Source organism: Procambarus clarkii, chromosome 81 (assembly GCF_040958095.1).
Source record: "Procambarus clarkii isolate CNS0578487 chromosome 81, FALCON_Pclarkii_2.0, whole genome shotgun sequence".
In the NCBI taxonomy this organism is placed as follows: domain Eukaryota; kingdom Metazoa; phylum Arthropoda; class Malacostraca; order Decapoda; family Cambaridae; genus Procambarus; species Procambarus clarkii.
Genome location: NC_091230.1, coordinates 4604260 through 4628569, shown reverse-complemented (window position 1 = coordinate 4628569; position 24310 = coordinate 4604260). Strand labels below are relative to the sequence as shown.

Below are 24310 nucleotides of genomic sequence, written 5' to 3'. Positions count from 1 at the left end.
GTCAGCTGTCTTGTGCGTCGTTTCACCTCCGGCCTGTTCGTGCGCCGCTTGCACCATCCTGGTCTCTGGTCAGCGTGCTCTGTCTTCTCCTTGGTTGGTAGTGCCCCTTCGGTTCCAGTGTGTTTTTTCGTCGGCTCTTTCCTTTTGGCCTTTGCCTCTGGGGGTCGAGTCGCTGAGTTTTCTTGCTCCTTCGGTTTTAGAGTTTTGGTTGTTTGGTGGCAGCAGTCTCCATCTTTTCTGGCGCGGAGTGGGGCTGCTGCGTTCTGGAGGGTCCAGGGTTGTTGGTGCTTCGTTGGTCGGGCCGGGGGTGTGTCGTTTTTTGTGTTCAGTGGCGGCCCTCCGCTGTTGTTTGCGTGCCACGGCGTTTGGGTCCGGAGCGCGTTTTGCGTTGATCCAGTTCTGTTCTTCCCGGTTCGCGGGTGTTTGTGTCCCGGGTGGTCAGCCGTGTTCTTGCGGCTAAGCTGCCTGTGTTCTTCCCTCATGCCTGTGGCGTTCGTGGCTTCGCTGCTCTCGCTGCCGTCTGGGCGACGTGGCCTTGCGGTCTTTTGGGCATGGATTTTTGGTGTTCGTGCAGGGGCCTTGCTGCTCGTTGTTCTCGTGTTGTTCCCGGGACTTTTCGGGGCTGTGGCGCCTTGGGTTGGCGTTTGCTGCCGGTTGTCCCGCCTCCTTGGGGGGGTGAGTGGTGTCCGCCTCCCGGTTCTGTCCCTTTGACCTTCCTCTGTGGGTAGTTAGCTCCGGGGAGCCGACTGGGCTCCCCCCAGAAAACCAGCATTGAATGTAATGAAACGCCATTTTCTGGGTGAGACCCGGAGGCTCCCCGGCAACCCTCCCTCCCGGTCGGCGGTTTTTCGCGTGTTTTGACATCCAGCCTCAGAACTGATGGGTGGATAGCCGGCGTGGGAGGTCTGGGGCTCCCCCTTCCCCCTCCCGGGGAGGGGGGAGCGGCGCAGACAGCGGCGCTGTGATGTATGACGTCATACTAGTTTCCTTGTTTTCTGTTGAAGAGTTCTATCCACTAGTTCGGCTTTAGGTAGCAATTTTCACCAGAATAGGGGTTTGTTTTGGAATGCTTACTTTTCTGGATGCTTGACCCGGTCGATGGCAGACATAGAATGCTTCCAACCACACCAGGGGTTTCTATAGGCCATTGCTCCCCTTGCCTCTCTGAGGGGGCCAGGTTCTGGCCGTGGTCCCCGGTAGGCCCTAGAACTCCATACACATGACTGATGCCAAAGTCTGACGTTAGCATATCAGCCGGAAAAGCTCCGAGGAGCCTCCGGGTTTCAGCCAGAAAATGGCGTTTTATTACATTCAACGCTGGTTTTTTGTATTGCCCCTCTGCCTCTCTTCTCAACCTGACATATTCATTCCTGGCACTCTGGTATCTTTCTATGCTCTCAAGTGTCCTGTTATTTCTATAGTTTCTCCATGCCGCTGTACTTTGCTGCTTAGCTAACCTACATCTCTGGTTAAACTATGGGTTTCTCATCTGCATTTTGTTGTTTTCCTTTTGAACCGGGACAAACTTGTCTGCTGCCTCCTTACACTTCTGCGTGATGTAGTCCATAATGTCTTGGGCCGTCTTTCCTTTGAGCTCTGTTTACCATGCTATATCTGTTACGAATTTCCTCATCTCCTCATACTTTCCCTTTAGGAATGCCAGCCTTTTGTTTTCAGTTCCCCTCCTCGAGTTCCTTAACCCTTCTTCAACCAGATACTCAAACGTCAGTACACTGTGGTCGCTAATTCCTACCGGGGTATCAAAACCCGATATCTCTTACGTCGGAGTCGTTCAGAGTGAAGACTAGGTCAAGTGCCATGGTAGTGGAGGTGTCCCTTGATACATTGACTTGGTTTGTTCAGCCAAGGGTGCGCTGCTTGCTGTGTCTGGTTGTGGTGGTCCACTGGTATTTGCAAATCACTTTTGATGCTCTGAGTGATGCTTTGTTAGTTGACCTGGTGTCCTTTGTTCCTGGTTTCAAGGCCTGTTTATCCAGGGTTGTCCACAGTGTCATTAAGATCAACCAGCCTGTGGTCTACCCTTGTACCCATGATGTTGGTAAGTTTATAGCTTTGACAGCAGTTTTTTATAATATCTTTACTAATGTTCAGGTTTTGGCATTTGAATAGGGTATTGGGGGCATGATAACTCGTCAATGTGCCTGATTCTCGCAGGTTTTGTATAGCACTGAGGGCCTCGTAGCCTGGTGGATAGCGTGCAGGATTCGTAATTCTGTGGCGCGGGTTCGATTCCCGCACGAGGCAGAAACAAATGGGCAAAGTTTCTTTCACCCTGAATGCCCCTGTTACCTAGCAGTAAATAGGTACCTGGGAGTTAGTCAGCTGTCACGGGCTGCTTCCTGGGGGTGGAGGCCTGGTCGAGGACCGGGCCGCGGGGACACTAAAGCCCCGAAATCATCTCAAGATAACCTCAAGATAACTGGGTAGGGTTATATGGTGCTGATCTACCCGCTCTTTGGGGGTTACTGGTTACTGTTTTCCTCTGGCCCTGGTGAATCCCATTTATTTTTGTTCTCCTTCGAGAGGTAGTTCTATGTAGGAATCAAAGGGGCCAGAAATCCACCAGTGAATGTAAGGAACTCCTCTTCCTTGGTTGATCCCCAGTGGCTCTCCCCTTCCCTTCCCTTCCCTTCCCTTCCCTTCCCTTCCCTTCCCTTCCCTTCCCTTCCCCTTCTCAGGATCTTTGGTTGCTTTTTGGGCAGCCCATGTCTGATCCAGTAACACCAAGGGAAACCTAAGCTCCTGGGACTGCCACCTGGTGGTGGTGGAAATGTAAGTTGAGGGTGGGGTGGTTCCTCTTGGGTTTGGTGATCAAGTATTTCCTGCTCCTTGTGGCTCGTGGAGTGGATCAGGTTTGATCTCTGGTTTGTAATTACCCAAGTGTAATTACCTAAGTATAGTTACAGAATGCGAGCTCCACTCCTGGTGTCCCATCTTTTTAGTACTCTTTCACATGATGTTTTGAAGCTACTGATGGTTTTGGCATCCACCTACCACCTTCTCACTTTTGTTCCAACTGTCTACCACTCTGTTTATAGTAGGTTTTCTATGATTCTCGAGATCAGGTGTCACAAGATATGGGATAAAGCTACTCAGGTGGCTAGCTTCAGGGAGGAACCATGGGGCCTACAAGAAAGAGGCATTTTATTACATTCAATGCTAGATTTTGTTATTGAATTATTGACTCATCAGATTGTAATAATTGCAAATAAATTTTCTATGTGCTTATCATGTGAACAATACAATTGCTTGTTTCTTGTATCATGCTGCATTTTATCAGTTATCTTTCCTATTTAAATAAATATTTAAATTTTTTCAGCAACAGATTGTCTACTCTCATTGCTGATATGAGGACTCATCTCCGAGGTCAGTAACTAAAATGTGTAACTTAGCCAATTGATGGTAGTTTTATATCAGTCAAGAAAATAGTTGACACTGTAAACATGCTGAGTGATGAAATAATTTATGAGACACATGTTTAAGTTGTTAATATAATTGCAGCTTCACATAAAAATATTCAGAATGCATAATCATTAATAGTGAAGTACAATTCTTGAATGGAGGAGTATTGTGTATTAACAGCTTCCTCATCTTTACCTTGTTTCCTACTCTTGTGTTGTGGGAAGGCACCTATCGTGAAAGGATGTAAACCTTAGTATAAATTTTCTGGGAAGGCTCCACTGGTGGTTCCTCGCTGAATATGGCAGGTTTATTTATTTATATACTGTATACAAGAGTTCTTACATTCTTGTGAAGCCACTAGCATGCATAGCATTTCGGGCAGATCCTTAGTCCTAAATTTTCTCCGGAATACGACCTGCCAAATTGTTTTACAACCACGTACCCTTTCTCTGCTGGGTGAACAGAGGCTACAGTTAAGGATTGGCGCCTAGTCAATCCTCCCCGGCCAATATACGAACTCAGGCCAAAGTGCTCACAAAGTGCTCACCAAGCGCCGAGCAATTGTTTTACCACTGTGCCATGGGGACAACTGGTTCCATCCATTTGAATCCATGCCAGGCTTTTGCGAGTTATATATAAGCCTATTGGGGACCAGAGGCCAAAACCTGCCCTCCTAAAGTTGCACAAGGAGCAGTGGATTATAGATCACTCCTAACCAAGAAAAGATCACCAGAAAGTGGGTTCCCCCCCCCCCCCAAGAAAAGAACAGTGTTGAATGTAATAAAATACTAATTTCTGGGTGAACCCCCAGTGGCTCCCTGAAGCCATCTTACAAAGATGGCCCCTAACTACTGGATTGCATCAGTTGACATCGAGTTCAGCCTACTGGGGACCAGAGTCAGAACCTGGCTCCCTCACACAGGTGCAAAGAGCAAGTGACACTCCACCATGTCACCAGGAAAGGTATCCAGAAAGTCAGCAAACCAATACAGACCACTGCTGGGTTCAAAGAGATACAAGCCTCACAACCTGTCAAAATGAACTTTCTCAACAATGTAAAGAAACGATCTAAAATTTTTCAAAACATGCGTGCGCTCACCCCAACCCTCTTGCTTGTTTGGGGAGGGAAGGGGAAGGTCAAGGCACACACTGTTCATTGGCTCAAGCCTTCAGTTTTGGAGCAGATGCAAGCAGAATATCCACCAACTGGCAATCTGGAAAGGAGAGCAGGAATTACGGAGCCACCAGGGGCTCGCCCAGAAATTTGTCCTTCATTACATTCTCTGCTGGTGTTCTGGGGAAAACCCTTGTGGTTCCTCTGAAGGTAACTATCCATGGAAAAGAAAAACAAAGGGACTTTTTTTAAACTGTGCAGAAGGCTTTAAGGTGCTGGATCGGGGTGCACAGAGTGCCATATGGCACCGAATTGCGGGTGTGCAAAGTGCCATATGGTACTTTTTGGTATAGGGAGCGATTCAAAATGCCTGTGAGTACATGGAGCTCGCATCCTGTGACTCAGGACTCAAATAAACACAAGCCTTCTTGAAAATAATTTGTCAGCATCCATACTAGCTCTGAGAGCCTTAGTACTGAGAGAGCGACCAAGTCTGGTGCATGCAGCAGGAGCTCACAGCACCACTGTGCTGCTAGGGGCCACATCACCACTTAATGATGAATAAAATAGATAACTAATTATTTTGCTTTGATAATCCTGACGGTAATAGACTATGTATAACATTCAGATATCAGTGAATACAATGCTCGTCATGATATTCACAGCATGAGGGAGAGAGACAGCACCCAGCCATTGTTTCCTGCATCTATTCATCTTGAAACGTCCTCATGTTCCTTCACAGTATAAACTTGTGGAAATGGATTTATATTGGGCATTTTGTGACAGGAATGTGTCACAACAGGAGTTTTGTAGTGGGTCATAGCAAGATGTGTAGACTATTAGAGGAATTGTCTTGTATCACGCAACTGCTGGCGTCATCTGTTTGTATCATATGGATCCATGCTGTGTTTTGATTTCATCACCATTCCCACCAGAACTGCTTAGTACTTTGTTATGGTGCATATAAATGTTGATATTGATATATAACGTGTATATAGTATAATAACAGTAAGAACATTGTTTGGTTGATCTAAGAATATTATATACCTGTCACATATGTGAGCCCCATATTTTTTAGCCTAGCAATGTTCCACACATTTAACCCTTAAAGTGCGCATCACGTCATATGATGTGTTGGACGTTGTTCCAGTCAACTGCGCATCACGTCATATGATGTGTTGGAGTACTACGCAAGATTTAAACGGCCCGCGGATACACGGGGTTCACCACACCTTCATCAGGGCTCTTGTAAACAGACGCCATTTTAAAAAAAAATCGTGGGCCAAACTCCCGGGTGTTATTGGCCTCAGTATTGAGTGAGCAGCCAAGCCTGACGCACGCAGCATGAGCTAACAGCACTGCTGTTCAGCTTGTGACCACAGCATCGCCTAAAAATGCCAAATATACTTGTTCATGCTATTATGTAGCGATGATATTATTACAGAAGACCCCTGACTGTGATAAAACTGACCAGGGTTCTGATAATAGCAGGATTGTGGTGATATTTAGCGCTGTGCGCCATGGAGGGAGGAGTAATGCTGTGGGAGGGAGGATGGTGGCGATGTCTTCTGATTGTGTGTGGCCACCTTTTATTGACTGCACTCAGCATACCAGCTTAGTTATCTTGAGGTTATCTTGAGATGATTTCGGGGCTTTTAGTGTCCCCGCGGCCCGGTCCTCGACCAGGCCTCCACCCCCAGGAAGCAGCCCGTGACAGCTGACTAACACCCAGGTACCTATTTACTGCTAGGTAACAGGGGCATAGGGTGAAAGAAACTTGGCCCATTTGTTTCTGCCTCGTGCGGGAATCGAACCCGCGCCGCAGAATTACGAGTCCTGCGCGCTATCCACCAGGCTACGAGGCCCCTTTTTATTTTTATTTTTAGTGGTTCGCTATGATGAACATAAATGTAGATACTTATATATAACGTGTGTATAGAGGGTATAAACAGCAAGAGAAGGTTTGGAGCCGCTATTTTGGTGAGGGCGGTGGCGTCGTCTGCACGATGCCACCGTGCAGACGACGGTGTTGTTTACTGGTTACCACGATGGTCTTTTGGCACCATACCAGTTTGTTTGTACAAGTATGGTGAATAAAACAGGTAGATATTTATATATAATGTGTGTATATAGCATAATAACACCACACAGTATTGTTGGAGGAGAAATATTAGTGTGTCTGGCCTTGAGGGCGGCAGCCATCAGCTGACTGTGTGAAGTCCTACGTCTTTGTGCCTTTACTCACCATACAAGCTTAGATGTACAGTTATGGTGAACAAAACATGTAAATACTTATATATAACGTCTGTATAAAGTGAATTATAGAAAAAACAGTATTGTGGGAGGAGAATGTGGGTGAGTCAGATGACTGGAGGGAGAGCGGGAGTGGCTGGCTTGTACACGGCGGTCACTCCTCATTACTTTTTGACTCATAATAGCTACTTAGTGGTTCGTTATGGTGAACAAAACATGCAGATACTTATATATAACCTGTGCTTATAGTGTAGTAACCGACAAAGTATTTGTTCACTGATTGATGAACATAATTGAATCAACAATATGCACACCATATTTTTGAGTACAGCAATGATTCACTCATTTTATTATATAAATATATCAAACTACACACTATTGAATAATATTACAGCAAAAAAACTATGAAAAATCAATCAGAGACATTGAAATAATTAGGTAATTATCTCTGTGGCAACTCCTGCCTGACAGCTGGCGAGCAACAGACCGCCTGGGACGCATGCTGAGTCTGCGCCTATAATTTGCCAGACTTCCCCGCCCTATAGCGGGCAATATATGCCACTTACGATTTTTGTATTATTTTTCCCGTGATCAGTGAACACAAATTAACAGGTTAGGAAGAAAAATATGTTTTTTTTTTTTCAAAATGACATGCGCCTGTGGGGATGACAGGATATTAAACCCCGAGCATATTAAGGGTTAACTGTTTATATTCCATAATTTAACACGAATGAATAATATTACTGCAAAAAATTAGATATAAAACCATTCACAGACACTGAAGTTATTATGTAAAAATGTATTTGGGGCAGCCCCTGCTACACTCACTGTCGGCCACTAGGCTGACGGCTGACCTTGACCTTGTTCTGTGTATATAAACTCTCAACACACTATCTTTGTGGTTCATTATGGTGCACAAAAATGTAGATAGTTTCATATAATGAGTATATAGTATAATAATAGGAAAAACACAGTTTGATCTTGGAATATAATATACGCATCACCAAATATGAGCCCCATATTTTTTAGTATAGCGATGTTTCATACATTTAGCAATATAAATTCCACAAATTAAACGTTTTTGAATAATATTACAGAAAGACCAGAGAAGAAACGAATGAGATCATTATCATTAATCATTATCATTATCATTAATTGAAATCATTATGAAAAATTATAATCACGGCAACTGCCGCTCCACGGGGTGGCGGTGTCGAGTGTCCCCGAGCACCTACTAACTCAGCGCCCATAAATTGCTCAACTTCTCAGCACCATCATACCTAAAGTATGTCACATACAATATTTTCATTTAGTTTCCTGTGATCAGAGACTGCATTTTAACAATATAAGAAGATAAAATCATTTTTAGGAAATAATTTTTTCCAGCTCAACACGGGGGGGAAGGGGATGTCGTATTATACTATGTTGGGGTGACAGGAGTGGTTTTGTGTATGTTGGGGTGTCAGGAGTGGTTGTGGATGTGGTGGGTGTCAGGAGTGGTTTTGGATGTGGTGCGTGTCAGGAGTGGTTGTGGGTGTGGTGGGTTTTGGAAGTGGTGGTGGGTGTGGTGGTTGTCAGGAGTGGTTGTGAGTGTGGTGGGTGTCAAGAGTGATTGTGAGTGTGGTGGGTGTAAGGAGTAGTTGTGGGTGTGGTGGGTGTCAGGAGTGAGTGTGGTGGTTGCCAGGAGTGGTTGTGGGTGTGGTGGGCATAGGTGTGGTGGGTGTCAGGTGTGGGTGTAGGTGTGGTGGGTGTCAGGTGTGGGTGTAGTTGTGATGGGTGTAGGTGTGGTGGGTGTCAGGAGTGGGTGTAGTTGTGGTGGGTGTAGGTGTGGTGGGTGTCGGGTGTGGGGTGCGGTTGTTCTTTGACGGTCAATTGGGTATCGACATACAGTATGTGGATGTCTACATTTTCGTATCGGCATTTTAGTGTGGACACGTAAGGAGTGCTACCGTTGGGAAAGTAACACGTGTCACTCCATTGTGTATCACTGGGATGGACACGACTGGCTCATGTTAACCCTAGCAAGAGGATCTGGTATGCACAGAGCTACTAAACTCAATTAATGAGGTGGTAGAGGTACAGTACTTGGAATTAAGGTAGAAAAATAAACCTAATTATTATTCTAATATATAAACTGCCAGATACAACGGTTGAGGAATTCAGAGCAGATACACAAAATAGAGAACATCCTTGATAATCTAGCAAACCCAGCTCCAGATATTATCTTCCTTGGAGATTTCAATTTACCAAGTCTAAGATCGAGAATGGTAAACAAAAATATCATAGCTGGGAACCACCCGGGAAATAACCAACCACAGGTCAGAGACTTGTTGAGATTCTGTGACAAATTCTCGCTCAATCAACAGATTACAAAAACAACTAGGAACGATAAAACACTAGACCTGTTATAGAGCACCACTTGGTTTCCGAACCCCTTGGGGAAGAGACCCGTCGGTTATTGTGTAAGTTCGTAAACGAGAAATGGAGGAAAATGGAGAGAGAAATTTTAAAAAATCTAAGGAAAGAAATCGACAGGTTCATAGCATGAATGCGACAGTATTTTGTTTGCACTCGCCAATTAGAGAAGTCCTAATCCACTTCTCCCTCAGGAGTGGCAGGACCAAAGAGCCAGAGCTCAACCCTGCAAGGACAACTAGTACACCCTTACTGATGCTGCCCTCCCACCCCCCGAAGTGGCTAGCTTATAGATTGCCAGAGAATCTCCATCTAATACAATAAATAAAGCATTCATGAAATAAGTATTTTTATAACTTTTTATTATCCTAATAATATTACTAAACAAAACCAGTAACCAAAAATATATATGATGTACATTTAAGAAACAAATTTGGCTAACGGGTTGAGGGTGGTTAGGCTTACCCGAGTCAGCCAGTCCCTCCCCCACCTAACCACCCCCATACACACTCTCTCAAGGTCACGTGGCTCACCTCAACACACATCCATCCCTCCCTTCCTGCCTGACTGCCAGCCTGCCTTCCTGCCTGACTGCCAGCCTGCCTGACTGCCAGCCTGCCTGACTGCCAGCCTGCCTGACTGCCAGCCTGCCTGACTGCCAGCCTGCCTGACTGCCAGCCTGCCTGACTGCCAGCCTGCCTGACTGCCAGCCTGCCTGACTGCCAGCCTGCCTGACTGCCAGCCTGCCTGACTGCCAGCCTGCCTGACTGCCAGCCTGCCTGACTGCCACCTGCCTGACTGCCACCTGCCTTCCTGCCTGACTGCCAGCCTGCCTTCCTGCCTGACTGCCAGCCTGCCTTCCTGCCTTACTGCCAGCCTGCCTGACTGCCAGCCTGCCTGACTGCCAGCCTGCCTGACTGCCAGCCTGCCTGACTGCCAGCCTGCCTGACTGCCAGCCTGCCTGACTGCCAGCCTGCCTCCCTCCCAGCCTGCCTCCCTCCCTCCCTTCCTCCCTCCCTCCCTCCCTTCCTCCCTCCCTCCCTCCCACCCTTCCTCCCTCCCTCCCTCCCACCCTTCCTCCCTCCCTCCCTCCCTCCCTCCCTCCCTCCCAGCTTGCCTGCCAGCCTCCCTCCCCCCCCTCTCTGCCAGCCTGCCTGCCAACCTTCCTCCCTCTCTGCCAGCCTGCCTGCCAACCTTCCTCTCTGCCAGCCTGCCTGACTGCCAGCCTGCCTGACTGCCAGCCTGCCTGACTGCCAGCCTGCCTGACTGCCAGCCTGCCTGACTGCCTGACTGCCAGCCTGCCTGACTGCCAGCCTGCCTGCCTGACTGCCAGCCTGCCTGACTGCCTGACTGCCAGCCTGCCTGACTGCCACCTGCCTTCCTGCCTGACTGCCAGCCTGCCTTCCTGCCTGACTGCCAGCCTGCCTTCCTGCCGGACTGCCAGCCTGCCTTCCTGCCAGCCTGCCTGACTGCCAGCCTGCCTCCCTCCCTCCCTTCCTCCCTCCCTCCCTCCCTCCCTCCCTCCCTCCCTTCCTCCCTCCCTCCCTCCCACCCTCCCTCCCTCCCTCCCTCCCTCCCTCCCTCCCAGCTTGCCTGCCAGCCTCCCTCCCTCCCCTCTCTGCCAGCCTGCCTGCCAACCTTCCTCCTTCTCTGCCAGCCTGCCTGCCAACCTTCCTCTCTGCCAGCCTGCCTGCCAACCTTCCTCTCTGCCAGCCTGCCTGCCAACCTTCCTCCCTCTCTGCCAGCCTGCCTGCCAACCTTCCTCCCTCTATGCCAGCCTGCCTGCCAACCTTCCTCCCTCTCTGCCAGCCTGCCTGCCAACCTTCCTCCCTCTCTGCCAGCCTGCCTGCCAACCTTCCTCTCTGCCAGCCTGCCTGCCAACCTTCCTCCCTCTCTGCCAGCCTGCCTGCCAACCTTCCTCCCTCTCTGCCAGCCTCCCTCCTTGCCAGCCTCCCTCTCTGCCAGCCTGCCTGCCTCCCTCCCTCCCTCTCTGCCAGCCTGCCTGCCTACCAGCCTCCCTCCCTCTCTGCCAGCCTCCCTCCTTGCCAGCCTCCCTCTCTGCCTGCCTCCCCTCTCTGCCTGCCTGTCAGCCTCCCTCCCTCCCTCTCTGCCAGCCTCCCTCTCTGCCAGCCTCCCTCTCTGCCAGCCTCCCTCTCTGCCAGCCTGCCTCTTTGCCAGCCTCCCTCCTTGCCAGCCTCCCTCTCTGCCAGCCTGCCTGCCTACCAGCCTCCCTCTCTGCCAGCCTCCCTCCTTGCCAGCCTCCCTCTCTGCCTGCCTGCCAGCCTCCCTCTCTGCCAGCCTGCCTGCCTACCAGCCTCCCTCTCTGCCAGCCTGCCTGCCTACCAGCCTCCCTCTCTGCCAGCCTGCCTGCCTACCAGCCTCCCTCTCTGCCAGCCTGCCTGCCTACCAGCCTCCCTCTCTGCCAGCCTGCCTGCCTACCAGCCTGCCTGCCTACCAGCCTCCCCCTCTGCCAGCCTGCCTGCCTACCAGCCTCCCTCTCTGCCAGCCTGCCTGCCTACCAGCCTCCCTCTGCCAGCCTGCCTGCCTACCAGCCTCCCTCTCTGCCAGCCTGCCTGCCTACCAGCCTCCCTCTCTGCCAGCCTGCCTGCCTACCAGCCTCCCTCTCTGCCAGCCAGCCTGCCTTCCAGCCTTCCTGCCAGCCAGCCAGCCAGCCTATCAGTCAGCCTGTCAGCCTGCCAGCTGGCCTTCTCGCCTGCCAGCCAGCCAGCCAGCCAGCCAGCCAGCCAGCCTGCCTGCCTGCCTGCCTGCCTGCCTGCCTGCCTCTCTGCCTGCCTCTCTGCCTGCCTCTCTGCCTGCCTCTCTGCCTGCCAGCCTGCCTTTCCCTCCCTCCCTAATTCTCCCATTTACCACCCACTCCCTCCTACCATCACTCCCTACCTCCCCCTCCCTCCTAGCATCTCTCCCTACCTCTCCCTCCCTCCTTGCATCTCTCCCTTCCTCCCTTTCTCACAAATTCTCCTCTCTCACTGATTCTCCCCCTCTTGCTCATACTGCCCCCACCTAAGCTCCCCCATCCATCCACCCACCAGTCACCCATCACTGACGCAGTGCGTGCATTTGGAGCCGACATGGTGCACAGATGTTTCTTGATTGTGCAGATATGTAAAACAAAAGCACAGAATGAACATTCCAGCCTCATGACAATTCAAAATATGAATAATAGGCCGTGCATCTGTGAAGTCACAGTGGGCAAACTGGACCATCTCCCACCCACCACCGCAGGCCGGTGTGACGCTTGGCGGACCCCTTCCTACCTGAACTTTGTTCGGGTAGCATGACTCCCCAACCCCAATCGGTAAACTGGAAGTTTCAAATAACTAAAGTTCGGAAACCAAGTGGTGCTCTGTATTCACAATGAATGATGAACTAATCAGACACATTACAATCTCAGATACTACATACTCAGACCATAATAAAAAGCCATAAGACCCAATAAAACCACTAACGATGCACTTATTAGTATGATTAACTTGATACATACAGCTCTTGATAAAAGTGAGTTCCTGTTGGGTTATTTGTGGACCTACATAAAGCTTTTGACACTGTCAACCAAAACCTTCTTCTTAAATTACATCATTATGGAGTCAGAGGTCACTCCCTGCAATACCTTCAGTCTTATCTTACTGACAGGCTCCAGTATGTATCTGTGAATAATTTCATTTCTCTTATACTACCCACAAACATTGGTGTTCCACAGGGCAGCATACTTGGCCCCTCTCCTCTTTCTCATCTACATTAATGACCTTCCAAATGCTGCTCAACACCTCAAACCAATCTTATTTCCTGATGACCCAACTTTCGTTTTCTCCGGTCCTGACCCACTTGTTCAAAATATCACTGTGAATGCTGAACTAAATAAAGTCCATCTTTGGCTAACTGCTAACAAACTCACCCTGAACATTGACAAAAAAATTTATATTTTGTTTGGTATTAAATCCTCAAATTAAATTAATCTAAGAATAAATAGTATACAAATCAGTAGTAAAGTTGATGGTAAATTCCTTGGTGTTCTCATCGATAACAAGCTGAATTTCCAGGGACACATCCTAAATATAGCAATAAAAAAGTTTCTAAAACTGTTGGCATTCTTTCTAAGATCAGATATTATGTACTTCGCCTGGCCTTAGTGACGCTCTATTACTCTCTCATCTATCCTTATCTCAACTATGGTATTTGTGCTTGGGGTTCTACTCCCCAAAATCATTTACGTTCTCTAATTACCCAATACAAAGCTTCTATTAGAACAATATATAACTCTGGCCCCAGACAGCACTCGGTACTCTTACTCAAATCTCTGAATATGTTAGATATTAAGTCACTGCACATCCTCTTATGTGTACCCTATATATTTAAAACTGAATTGTAATGTCAATCCTGACCTTAAAAGCTTCCTAGAAGGTTGTAACAGAACCCATGGGCACCACACCAAAAACAAATACCCATTTAATATTCCAAGAGTACGACTTAATCAAACTAGAAATCCTCTACAAATCAAGGGACCCAGAATGTGGAATGATCATCCCAATCATGTCAAAGGCTGTACCCCCTCTCAACCAGTTAAAGATGAAAACTATGTACTACCTAATTAACTCCATGTAACCTACCTTACCCCTAAATGTCAACACATGTTTAACTATTTTTAATCAATGTTGTTTGTTGACCAACTTGTATATTGGCTATTTTCTACCATGTTCCCCCCTTTATTTTTTTTTCAATGCAATTTATACTTTAAGCTCAATTACTATTAAGTTTTAGTCTGTTTTTTCCCACCTCACCTTGCCTGAAACGTTATGCGTACTAGTGGCTTTAGGTATTGTATGTACTAGCTCTATCTATAAATCCAACATTATGTTTGTAAATCAACTATGTACAATGGGGCCTCGACTTACGATGCTAATCCGTTCTTAGAGACGGATTGTAAGTCGACGCGATTTTTCCCATAAGAAATAAAGGGAATTGAATTAATCTGTTCCCCACCCTCCAAAATATTAACATACAAATACATTTTATACTGAATACAATGCTTTTTCTAGGGGGAGCCCTGTCGGCTCCCCGGAGCTATCCCAGGCTGATATGCTAATGTCAGACTTTGGCATCAGTCATGTGTATGGAGTTCTTAGGCCTACCAGGGACCACGGCCAGAACCGGGCCCCCTCAGAGAGGCAAGGGGAGCAATGGCCTATAGAAGCCCCCGTGTGGTTGGAAGCGTTCTATGTCTGCCATCGACCGGAACAGGCACCCAGAAAGGTAAGCGCCTCAAAACAAACCCCTATTCTGGTTAAAATTGCTACCAAAACCGAACTAGTGAACAGAACTCCCCAACCAAAAACAAGCAAACTAGTGTGACGTCACACACCGCCGCGCCGCTGTCTGCACAGCTCCCCCCCTCCCCGGGAGGGGGAAGGGGGAGCCCCAGACCCCCCGCGCCGGCTACCCGCACCTCAGTTCTTGAGGCTGATGCTATAGGCGATGGTCGTGTGCTCTGGCTCCGGTGTCACTACTGCACTGTGCTTTGCGTGTGGTGTTGGTTTTGTGGGTGCGAGAGCCAGGAGTTATCTTCAGTACTCGGGCTGCATGCGCCTAGGGCTGCCTTCCCTAGGTGCCCTGTAAGTACTGCCCTTGGGGCTTGGGGACACCTTCCACAGGCTCCTCGGGGTCTGCCTTTGCTGGTCCGTTTTACCTTTCGTTCTTTTCGGCCGCCTGTTGGGCTCTTGGGTGTTCTGTTCTCCCTTGTTACCGGCAGGTAAGAGGCAGTTTGCACTGGTAGGGGCGCAGGGTGCTGCTCAGCTTGTATTTCCCGACATCGCGGCCGGCTCTGTTCCTTGGGGTTCGCTGTCCTCTTGTGGGGTTTTGTTTTTCTTTTTGTTTTTGCCTGATGGGGGGTTCTGTCATTTTATTCAGTTTGTTTTTGCCCTTCCACTGTTCTCGGTGGCGCCCCCTGCTAGGTCCCCGTGAGTGTACACGTCCCTGAGGTTCAGCTTTAGAAGTTTGCTTGGTAGTTTTGGGTGCCGGTTTGCAGCACCCTGCCTGGGACTACCTGAGCACGAGTCCTCTTAAAGTAAACGCTCAGGACCCTGGGAATCCCCTAGGGGGCGCGTGGGTCCGATGGATGTGACCCCAGAGTCCCCACTCGCTGTGTGCGAGTTTGAGGGTTGCTCGGTCCTCTTGTCTCAGGGTGACCCTCATTGTTTTTGCCTCTGCCACGCTGCCTGTTGGGTCGGTGATACTTTCGATCCTGAGTCCTGTGAGTGTTGCTGCTTGCTTGTGACTCAATTTACCCAATCCTCTGATGATTCTATTCGGGTACAGGCGGCGCGTGCGTTGCAGTCTAGGTTTCGTCTGCTGCAACGCGCTCGGTTGGTTGTTCCCCCGGATGCCCCGGGGCTGCCCCACTTTGCTTTTCGAGACCCGGACTTGGGGGTGGGGGTCGCTTCGATCCTGGTTCAGTCCGCACCTCCTCGTCCTTCCCCGTCTGTTCGTTCTGGTCCCCCGCCCCTGCTTCCGGCCCCGAAGCGTCTGAGGGTTTCGGGGTCGGAGCAGGGGTTACTTGATCTCGAGACTCGGGCAGCTTCGGGGGGTGCCCCTTTCGGGGGGGCGGCAGAGGCATTCGAGTCTTGTCTCCCGGCCGAAGCTTCAGGGTCTGACCAGTGGGCCCCCCTTCCTCCAGCTTTTCCTTCTGCTCTGTCCTTGTCTTGTGGGGTCGGGGCTTGGGGAGAGGACTCGGCCTCGGGTCCTGTGGTGAAGGACCTCAAGGCTGGGGAGGGGCTGACTTAGGGGCCTTGGGCCCCGCTGGACCCCACCTGGGTTTTTCTTCCCACTGAGCGGGGCTTATTGTTACAAGGAGTGGGGTTTTCTTTTACCCCCTCTGCGTACGAGTTGGATTTGGTGTCGGCCCCTCCCCGGGTTCAGTTCCGTGTTCCCCCGGGTACGTCGGTTCCGTCCTTCCGAAGGTTTTCGGCTTATCGCATCCAACCTGGTGTGGTGCGAACGGCCTTTGCAGCTTACCTCCTGCGTGACCTGGATTATGCCTCGGAAATGGATCCGTCCACGTTCAGGTTTGGGACTTCGTTCCCTTTCTGGCTCCGTTACGAGGTTCCGGAGTCGTCCTGGCTAGCAGACTGCCCCTTGTTTGGTTTGGATTCCTGGCATTCCTTCTGTCGTTCCCGCACGCTGGAGTGGCGGGAAGCTTCCACGGTGATTCAGGTTTTCCTGGGGGGCGAACTTGAGTACCTGAATGAGTGCTTGTTTGCCCCTGCCCTTCCCCGCGATGTGGGCGTTATTCAGCTCCATGTGCAGGTTCCCTCCCTTTCGGCGGCGCTCGTTGCGGAGGACTTGCGCGCCCGGGGCCTTTTGGCTTCGGCCTTGCGGTTCTTTTCCCTCCTGGAGCTGTCTTCGGATTGGCTCGTGGAGGATGTGGGGACGCTTGGGTCCGTCCCGGGGTCTGGCACCTTGTCCTCGGCTGCGCGTTCGTCGGCTGCCTTGTTGAAGCTGTTCACGCCGATTTTGCGGGATGCAGTTTCCCTGTTTTATGCTTCCCGTCTCGCGTGTCGGCAGGCGGTGCTGGGTTCCTCCGTGGAATCTGCTTGGGCTCTGGCTCTTAGGCATTCATCACCTTTTTGTCCTCTTCTGTTTGAGGAGTCGGCCATGGCGCAGTTTATTCAGGCTGCGTCAGTGGCTTGTCATCCGATGTCGGACTTGTTGGTTTTCCGGGGGTCCCGGGGTGGGTCTTCCCGGAAAGGTTGTGCCAGGGCTCGGGGTTCCTCTCGTCGTGGTAGGCCTCTGGTGTCAGGTTCGGGGTTGGCTCCTCCTGCGGACCCTCCCTCGTCTGGTCGGCGCGGTGTTCGCGCTCTGCGGGGTTCTGGGTCTCGTAAGGGTCGCCGGCCCTTTCGCGGTTTGCCCCCTTGACGGGGCGATGGGGGGGGGGGGCGGCTTGCACTGTTCGCCCGCGGCTTGTCCCACGATTCGTGGGCCTTTCGGGTCGTGTCTCGCGGCCTGCGGTGGCGTTGGGTGGCCCCTCCCATCCTTTGGGGGGTCGGGGCTGGCAGGGCAGGTTTCTTCCCCTGTGCTCTGTCGAGTCGTCTTGGAGTGGGTACGCTTGGGCGTCGTCGAAAAGACGTCGTCCCTCAGATGAGTTTCCCGTCTCTTTCCGGTTCCGAAACGGGACTGTGCGGACCTGCGGTTCATTCTGGACTTGTCCCGTCTGAACTCCTGGGTTCATTGCCCCTCCTTTCGGATGACTACGCTGTCTCAGGTTTGGCTCCTCTTGGAGCCGGGAGCTTGGATGGTGTCCCTGGACCTCCGGGACGCTTATTGGCATGTCCCGATTCATCTGCGGTTCAGGGACTGGCTCGGTTTTGTTGTGGGGCGTCTGAGTTACCGCTTTCGTTGTCTCCCGTTCGGGTTGAACCTGGCACCTCGCGTGTTCCCGCGCCTTACACGGGTTGTGGTGGCTCGTTTGCGTCTCCTAGGTGTTCGGGTGTTGGCCTACCTCGACGACTGGCTGGTTTGGGCTCCCAGCCAGTCAGCTTGCTTGCTAGCCAGGGATTTGGTTCTTTCCCAGCTCGCCGAGTTCGGGTTCTTGGTGAACTGGAGGAAGTCCCATCTGGTTCCCTCTCAGGTTCGGACTTGGCTGGGTCTCGTTTGGGACTCTCAAACCGCCTCCTTGTCTCTCCCTCCGGAGTCTCTCCTGCGGCTGCGGTCCCGCCTTCGTCTGTTTCTGGAGGGCCCTCGGGTCACCCGGCGGTTGCTCGAGGGGCTGTGCGGGAGCCTGAACTTCGCGATGGTGGTCTACCCGCCGGGTCGGGTTTGGCTTCGACGGCTGTTCTGGTTCCTTCGGGGTTCCCCCTTCCGCCTCTCGCGATCGCAGAGTTCGACCCCCGGGGGCCTTGCGTCGGTTGCTGCGTCACCGGCTTCGTCTTCGGGTTTTTCGGGGTTCAGTGCCTTGGTGCCTACCCGAGCCCTCGCTCGATGTGTACACGGATGCGTCGTCTCTCGACTGGGGTTTTGTGACCAGTGCTCACCAGGCCGGCCAGGGGCGTTGGGATCCGTCCTTCCGTCGAGCTCACAGCACGGTGCGGGAGCTCGCGGCAGTGTAATTTGCTCTGGGGAGGATTCGGGTGGCCCGCGGATCGACGATTTGGCTCCATTCGGACTCCTCTCCGGTGGTTCATTGCCTGAACCGCGGGGGTTCGATGCGGTCCTTGTCTCTTTGGGGTTGGTCGCTTCGGGTGACTCGTCTGCTGAGTTCTCGGGGTTTGGCTCTCCTGGCGGTTCACGTACGGGGCGTGTCCAACGTCTTGGCCGACGCCCTGTCTCGCTTCGTTCCCCTCTGCACGGAGTGGACGGTCGACGACGAGTCCTTCCGGTGGCTTTGCCAGACGTTCGGGCGCCCCGAAGTGGACCTCTTCGCGTCGGCGTGGTCGCGGCGTCTTCCCATTTATGCGGCGCCCTTCCCCGATCGCGAGGCCGTCGGGGTCGATGCCTTTCGGCTAGACTGGTCGAGGTGGGGGTTCCTGTTCCTCTTTCCCCCAGTTGGCTCCGCCTCTTTCAGCAGATCGGGCCGGTACGTCACGTGGCTGGTTCGATCTTCTCATCGAGACTTCGCGTATGTTTTTTTTTTACTCGAGTCTATCATCATCTCTATGGTGATCAGGTGGCCTCCTTGTTGGTGTTCCACCTGAGGGCTTCTTCTCGGCGGCAGTATGAAGTTTCCTGGCGGTCCTTCCGTTTCTTTTTGCGTCTTCGTCGTGTTAGTTCCTTGTCTGTTCGGGTGGTCTTGTCCTTCCTCTCGTGGTTGTTTCAGGACCGTCATCTTATGCCTAACACTGTCGCTTCGTATCGTGCGGCGCTGGCGGAGCCGCTTCAGCTTGCTTTCGGTATCGATGTTACGTCTGCGCCGTTTCGCAAGCTGTCTCGTGCATTGTTTCACCTCCGGCCTGCTCATGCGTCGCCTGAGCCGTCCTGGTCTTTGGACAGAGTGCTCGCTTTCCTTTCGTCTCCTCGTTTCGTTGTGGCCCCTTCGGTCCAGGATTGTTTTTCCAAGGCACTTTTCTTGTTGGCTTTGGCCTCTGGGGGTCGGGTAGGGGAGCTTCATGCTCTCCTCCGGCGCAGGGATTTCTGCTCTTTTGGTCGTGGTGATTGTTTTGTTCGTTTGCAGCCGTCTCCTTCTTTTCTGGCGAAGAATGAGACTGCTGCGTTCCGGAGGGGTCCATGGGTGGTTGATGCTTGGTTGGTCAGGCCAGGGGTGCATCATGTTTTGTGTCCGGTTGCGGCGCTTCGCCGTTATTTGCGCGCCACAGCTTCTGTGTCCGGGGACGCGCTGTCGGTTGATCCGGTTTCCATTCTTCCCTGTTCGCGGGTTCGGGTCTCTCAGGTCGTCCGCAGGGTTATTAATATCCCCGTGCCCATGACGTTCGTAAGTTCGCGGCTCTTGCTGCCGTCTTTGGGAATATATCTTGGTCTGATATTCGGGCGCGGGGATTTTGGTGGTCGAGCAGGGTCCTGGCTGCTCGTTACCTTGTGAATGTCCCTGGGCCCCGTCGGGCCTGTGTTGCTTTGGGTCGGCGGTTGCAGCCAGTTGTCTCGGCTTCGAGTTGAGGAGTGAGCGACAGCCACCTCCCGGTAAGTCCCTCTTTTTCCGTTTGTGTGTAGTTGGCTCTGGGGAGCCGACGGGGCTCCTCCCAGAAAACCAGCGTTGAATGTAATGAAACGCCATTTTCTGGGTGAGTCCCGGAGGCTCCCCGGCATCCCTCCCTCCTTCCGATCGGCGGTTTTTCGCGTTTTTGACATCCAGCCTCAAGAACTGAGGTGTGGGTAGCCGGTGCGGGGGGTCTGGGGCTCCCCCTTCCCCCTCCCGGGGAGGGGGGAGCTGCGCAGACAGCGGCGCGGCGGTGTGTGACGTCACACTAGTTTGCTTGTTTTCGGTTGGGGAGTTCTATCCACTAGTTCGGTTTTGGTAGCAATTTTAACCAGAATAGGGGTTTGTTTTGAGGCGCTTACCTTTCTGGGTGCCTGTTCCGGTCGATGGCAGACATGGAATGCTTCCAACCACACGGGGGCTTCTATAGGCCATTGCTCCCCTTGCCTCTCTGAGGGGGCCCGGTTCTGGCCGTGGTCCCCGGTAGGCCTAAGAACTCCATACACATGACTGATGCCAAAGTCTGACATTAGCATATCAGCCTAGGATAGCTCCGGGGAGCCTCCGGGACTCGCCCAGAAGATAGCGTTTCATTACATTCAACGCTGGTTTTTTTCTAACTACAATACAGTAGCAAAGTTTCTCTTACCTTTATGGAGGTCTCTTGATGGCGTGTGGAAGAAGGTGATGAGGGGGGAGGAGGAGAGTTGTTACTGTTTGGAAGGGGAGTCCCCTTCCATTATCACATCAGGCAGTGATGTTTTCTCTGGGGTACTCTCTCTCTCTCTCTCTCTCTCCTACGTTTTGCCTGAATACCACTAGGACCTGGTTGTGGTTCAGTGCTTGTTTGTCTCACTACAAATTTGTCAAGAGACATTTGCTTTCCCTTTGTTTTAACATTTGTCTGTAATGATGCATCACAGTGTCATTGAATAGGTTAAGGCAACGACCTACTGCAGCTTGATTTGGGCGAGTCGTTTCAGCAAAGGTTTGCAATTCTTCAATTCAAAGGTTTGCTGCACACATTTTCTTAATTGTTGAGGAAGAGACATTCTGTACTCTTGTTTCTGCTCTATGGTCATCCTTACATGGGTTTTCATATGTTGAGCCTTACCACTGACTTTCCTGGGACTCAGGGCGTGATATATAATAATTACTTTAATGTTCAAAATGCAAAAAATCACCACAAAAGCGGAATTTCTTATAGGCGCAATCGTCACTAAACGGGCAGCTGTAGTAAACTGTTGCAGGTTGGCCGCGTGACCGGGAACCACACGCTCGGTCGACCCGATCGTGTACCAACAAATATCGGAAGTCGCTGACACCATCGGATGTCGAGTCGCATTTTTCGATGAAATTTACATCGTAACTCGAAATTATCGTAAGTAGGGGCAGTCGTATGTCAAGGTGCCACTGTATATACATTACTTTACTTTACTATAAGTTCATTGAAGGGCAAACTAGCATAAATAACAGTAGTAGGTCCAAGAGACTCAACAAGTGAGAAGGGGTACTCAATTCAGTTTCAACAATAAGAGGATCGACTGGAAAAAATAAATGTTGATCTTGCAAACATTCAATGGGAGACGGTCTTAAGTGACAAAACTCCCACACAGGGAATAGCTCAACTGACAGCTGAAGCATACAAGGTCTGCTTAAAGCACATGCCTGTGAGGAGGGTCAGAAAGAAGACCACTCTAGAAAGAGAACGCAGACGACTATTCAGGAGAAGGAAAAAAATAACAAATGCTTAGGCAGACAAGACTATCACAAGAAAGGAAAATAAACCTAAACAGGGAGATTGAAGAAATAGAGCAAACGTTGAAGCGATCATACGAGTCTGATGAAATGGAATGGGAAGAAAAGGCTATACAAGAGAAAGAAAACCCCAAAATATTTTTTCACATGTGCAAAATCAAAATCAAAAACCTCCACCAGTATTGGACCTTTATCCCTTACACTGCTCAGGGGTCCTTGGGACATTTACACCCCTGTGCGCAAGAAAAAAAAAAATTTAAAAATTTTTTTTCGTCTTCTAAACATGTTAATTTGTGTCCCCTGAGCACGGAAAAAATAAAAAAAAATCGTAGGTGACATATTTTGGGCGCAATTGACCGAGGAAGTCTGGCAAAAAGTGGGCGTTGACAGAGCGGTCGTCAGACCCGGTCAGCGTCACCCGCGTTGACAGATGGGAGTTGCCACAAAGATATTATTACCTAATTGTTTCAATGTCTCCGATTGATTTTTTCTAAATTTTTTTGCAGTAATATTATTCAATAGTGTGTATTGTAATATATTTATATAATAAAAGTGGTTAATAATCGCTATACTCAAAAGTATGATGTGCTTATTAGTGATTCAATTATTATGTTTATAAAACTATAAACAAATAGTTTTGCTGCTATTACACTCTATACACAGGTTATATATAAGTATTGGCATGTTTTGGTCACCATAACGAACCACTAAGTTGGTATTGAGAGTCGAAAAGCAACGAGGAGTTACCGCCACACACCAGCCAGCCACTCGCTGCTACTCCCTCAACACACGCACTAAACTTTCTCCCCCAACAATACCATTTGTGGTGTTATTACACTATATACAGACGTTATATATAAGTATGTATATATTTTGTTCACCACAACTGTACAGCTAAGCTGATATAGTTAGTTCAGGCACTAAGAGTCGTTGCTATACACAGATGGCGGCTGGCGGCTCCCTCACTCTTTCAAAGTCACACGCACTAAACTTTCTCCCCCAACAATACCTTTTGCAGTGTTATTACCCTATATACACATATTATATATAAATATCTACATGTTTTATGCACCGTAACTGTACACCAAAGCTTGTAGTGTGCCCAAAGAGCATAGTGGCCACCCTCTAAACAGCTAGACAAATCGTGCAGACGACGTCACCTCCGTCACCCATATGGCTCCTCCCAGCATAATCCTTTTGCTGTTATTACACTAATGCACACATTATATATAAGTATCTACATTTGTGTTCACCATAGAGAACCACTGAGCGGGTATGGTGAATGCAAACAATAACAGGTGGCCACACAGTCAGTAAACGATGCTGTCTCCCTCCGTCTCTCAGCATCACTCCTCCCACAGCGCTAATTATTACAACAATCCTGCTATTATCACAACCCTGGTTATTTATATCACAGTCATTGGTCATCTGTAATATTGTCATCGCTAAATAATAACAATTATATATTTATTTTGACATTTTTCGGCGATGCTGTGGTCACAAGCTGAACATCAATGCTGTTCGCTCATGCTGCGTGCGCCGGCCTTGGTTGCTCCAACAGTACTGTGCCTCTCACACCTGAGAATATTGCCCACGATTTTTTTTTTAAATGGCATCTGTTTACAAGAGCCCTGAGGAAGCTACTGTGAACCCCGTGTAGCCGCGGGCCATTTGAATCAGGCCTGGCACCCTATGGCGTATATATATACGCCATGTGCACCATGGGACATGTTACTCAGGGCGTATATATACGCCATGCGCAGTTTAAGGGTTAATTACTACCGAAGGTACGTACACAGAGGACAACAAAGAAATTAGTGAGACTCTAAGAAGCCAGTATGAGGCTATGTTTAGCACACCAATAAACAACATGAAAGTTGATGATCCAGACAGCTTCTCTATGAATGATATTCAAGCTGCAGATAATATAACGGATATTAACATGAACTCGGAAGACTCTGAAAGAGAAATTGACAGTATGTCCATGCACTCAGCTCCTCGGCCTGACTCATGGAATTCAATATTCATAAAGAAAAGTAAAGTTCCAGAAGCACGAGCGCTCAGCGTAATATGGAGAAAGAGCCTGGATACAGGGGAGATACCAGTTGCTCTTAAATGCTTAAATCTGCAGATATAGCTCCTCTGCACAAGGGGGGGGGGGGTTAGTAAAGCATTGGCAAAAAATTATAGACCAGTTGCACTAACATCACACATAATAAAAGTTTTTGAAAGAGTGATTAGGAATCAAATTTCTAGTTTTATGGAAAATAATGAGCTACACAACCCAGGACAACATGGATTTAGAGCAGGAAGATCCTGTCTGTCAGTTACTCAACCTCTATGACAAAATCACAGAAGCTTTAGAAAAAAAAGCAAAATGCAGATGTTATATACACAGGCTTTGCAAAGGCATTCAAGAAATGTGACCATGGAGTGATAGCACACAAAATGAGGTGAATGGTCAATTGGTAAAGTAGGATGCTGGATACTCAATTTTCTGTCAAACAGAACAGAGTGACAGTCAAATAAAATGGAGTCCAAGCGCAGTTAAAAGCTCTGTACCTCTAGATACAGTCCTTGCAACACTGCTTTTCCTTATTATCATATCAGATATAGACAAAAATACAAGTCACAGCTTCGTGTCATCCTTTACAGAGGACACAAAAATCAGCATGAAAATTACCTCTGCT

At 49.8% G+C, this 24310-nt stretch overlaps 1 protein-coding gene across 3 annotated transcripts in view; it reads left to right on the top strand.

Moving 5' to 3' along the window:
* Window positions 1-24310, top strand: part of senju (UDP-galactose transporter senju) — a 207281-nt gene that overhangs the window by 63020 nt on the left and 119951 nt on the right. For all 3 annotated transcript variants that reach the window (XM_069315610.1, XM_069315609.1, XM_069315608.1), the window contains one exon: window positions 3341-3387. In XM_069315610.1, the coding sequence (XP_069171711.1) occupies window positions 3341-3387 (47 nt within the window). The remainder of the gene's footprint in view (window positions 1-3340; window positions 3388-24310) is intronic.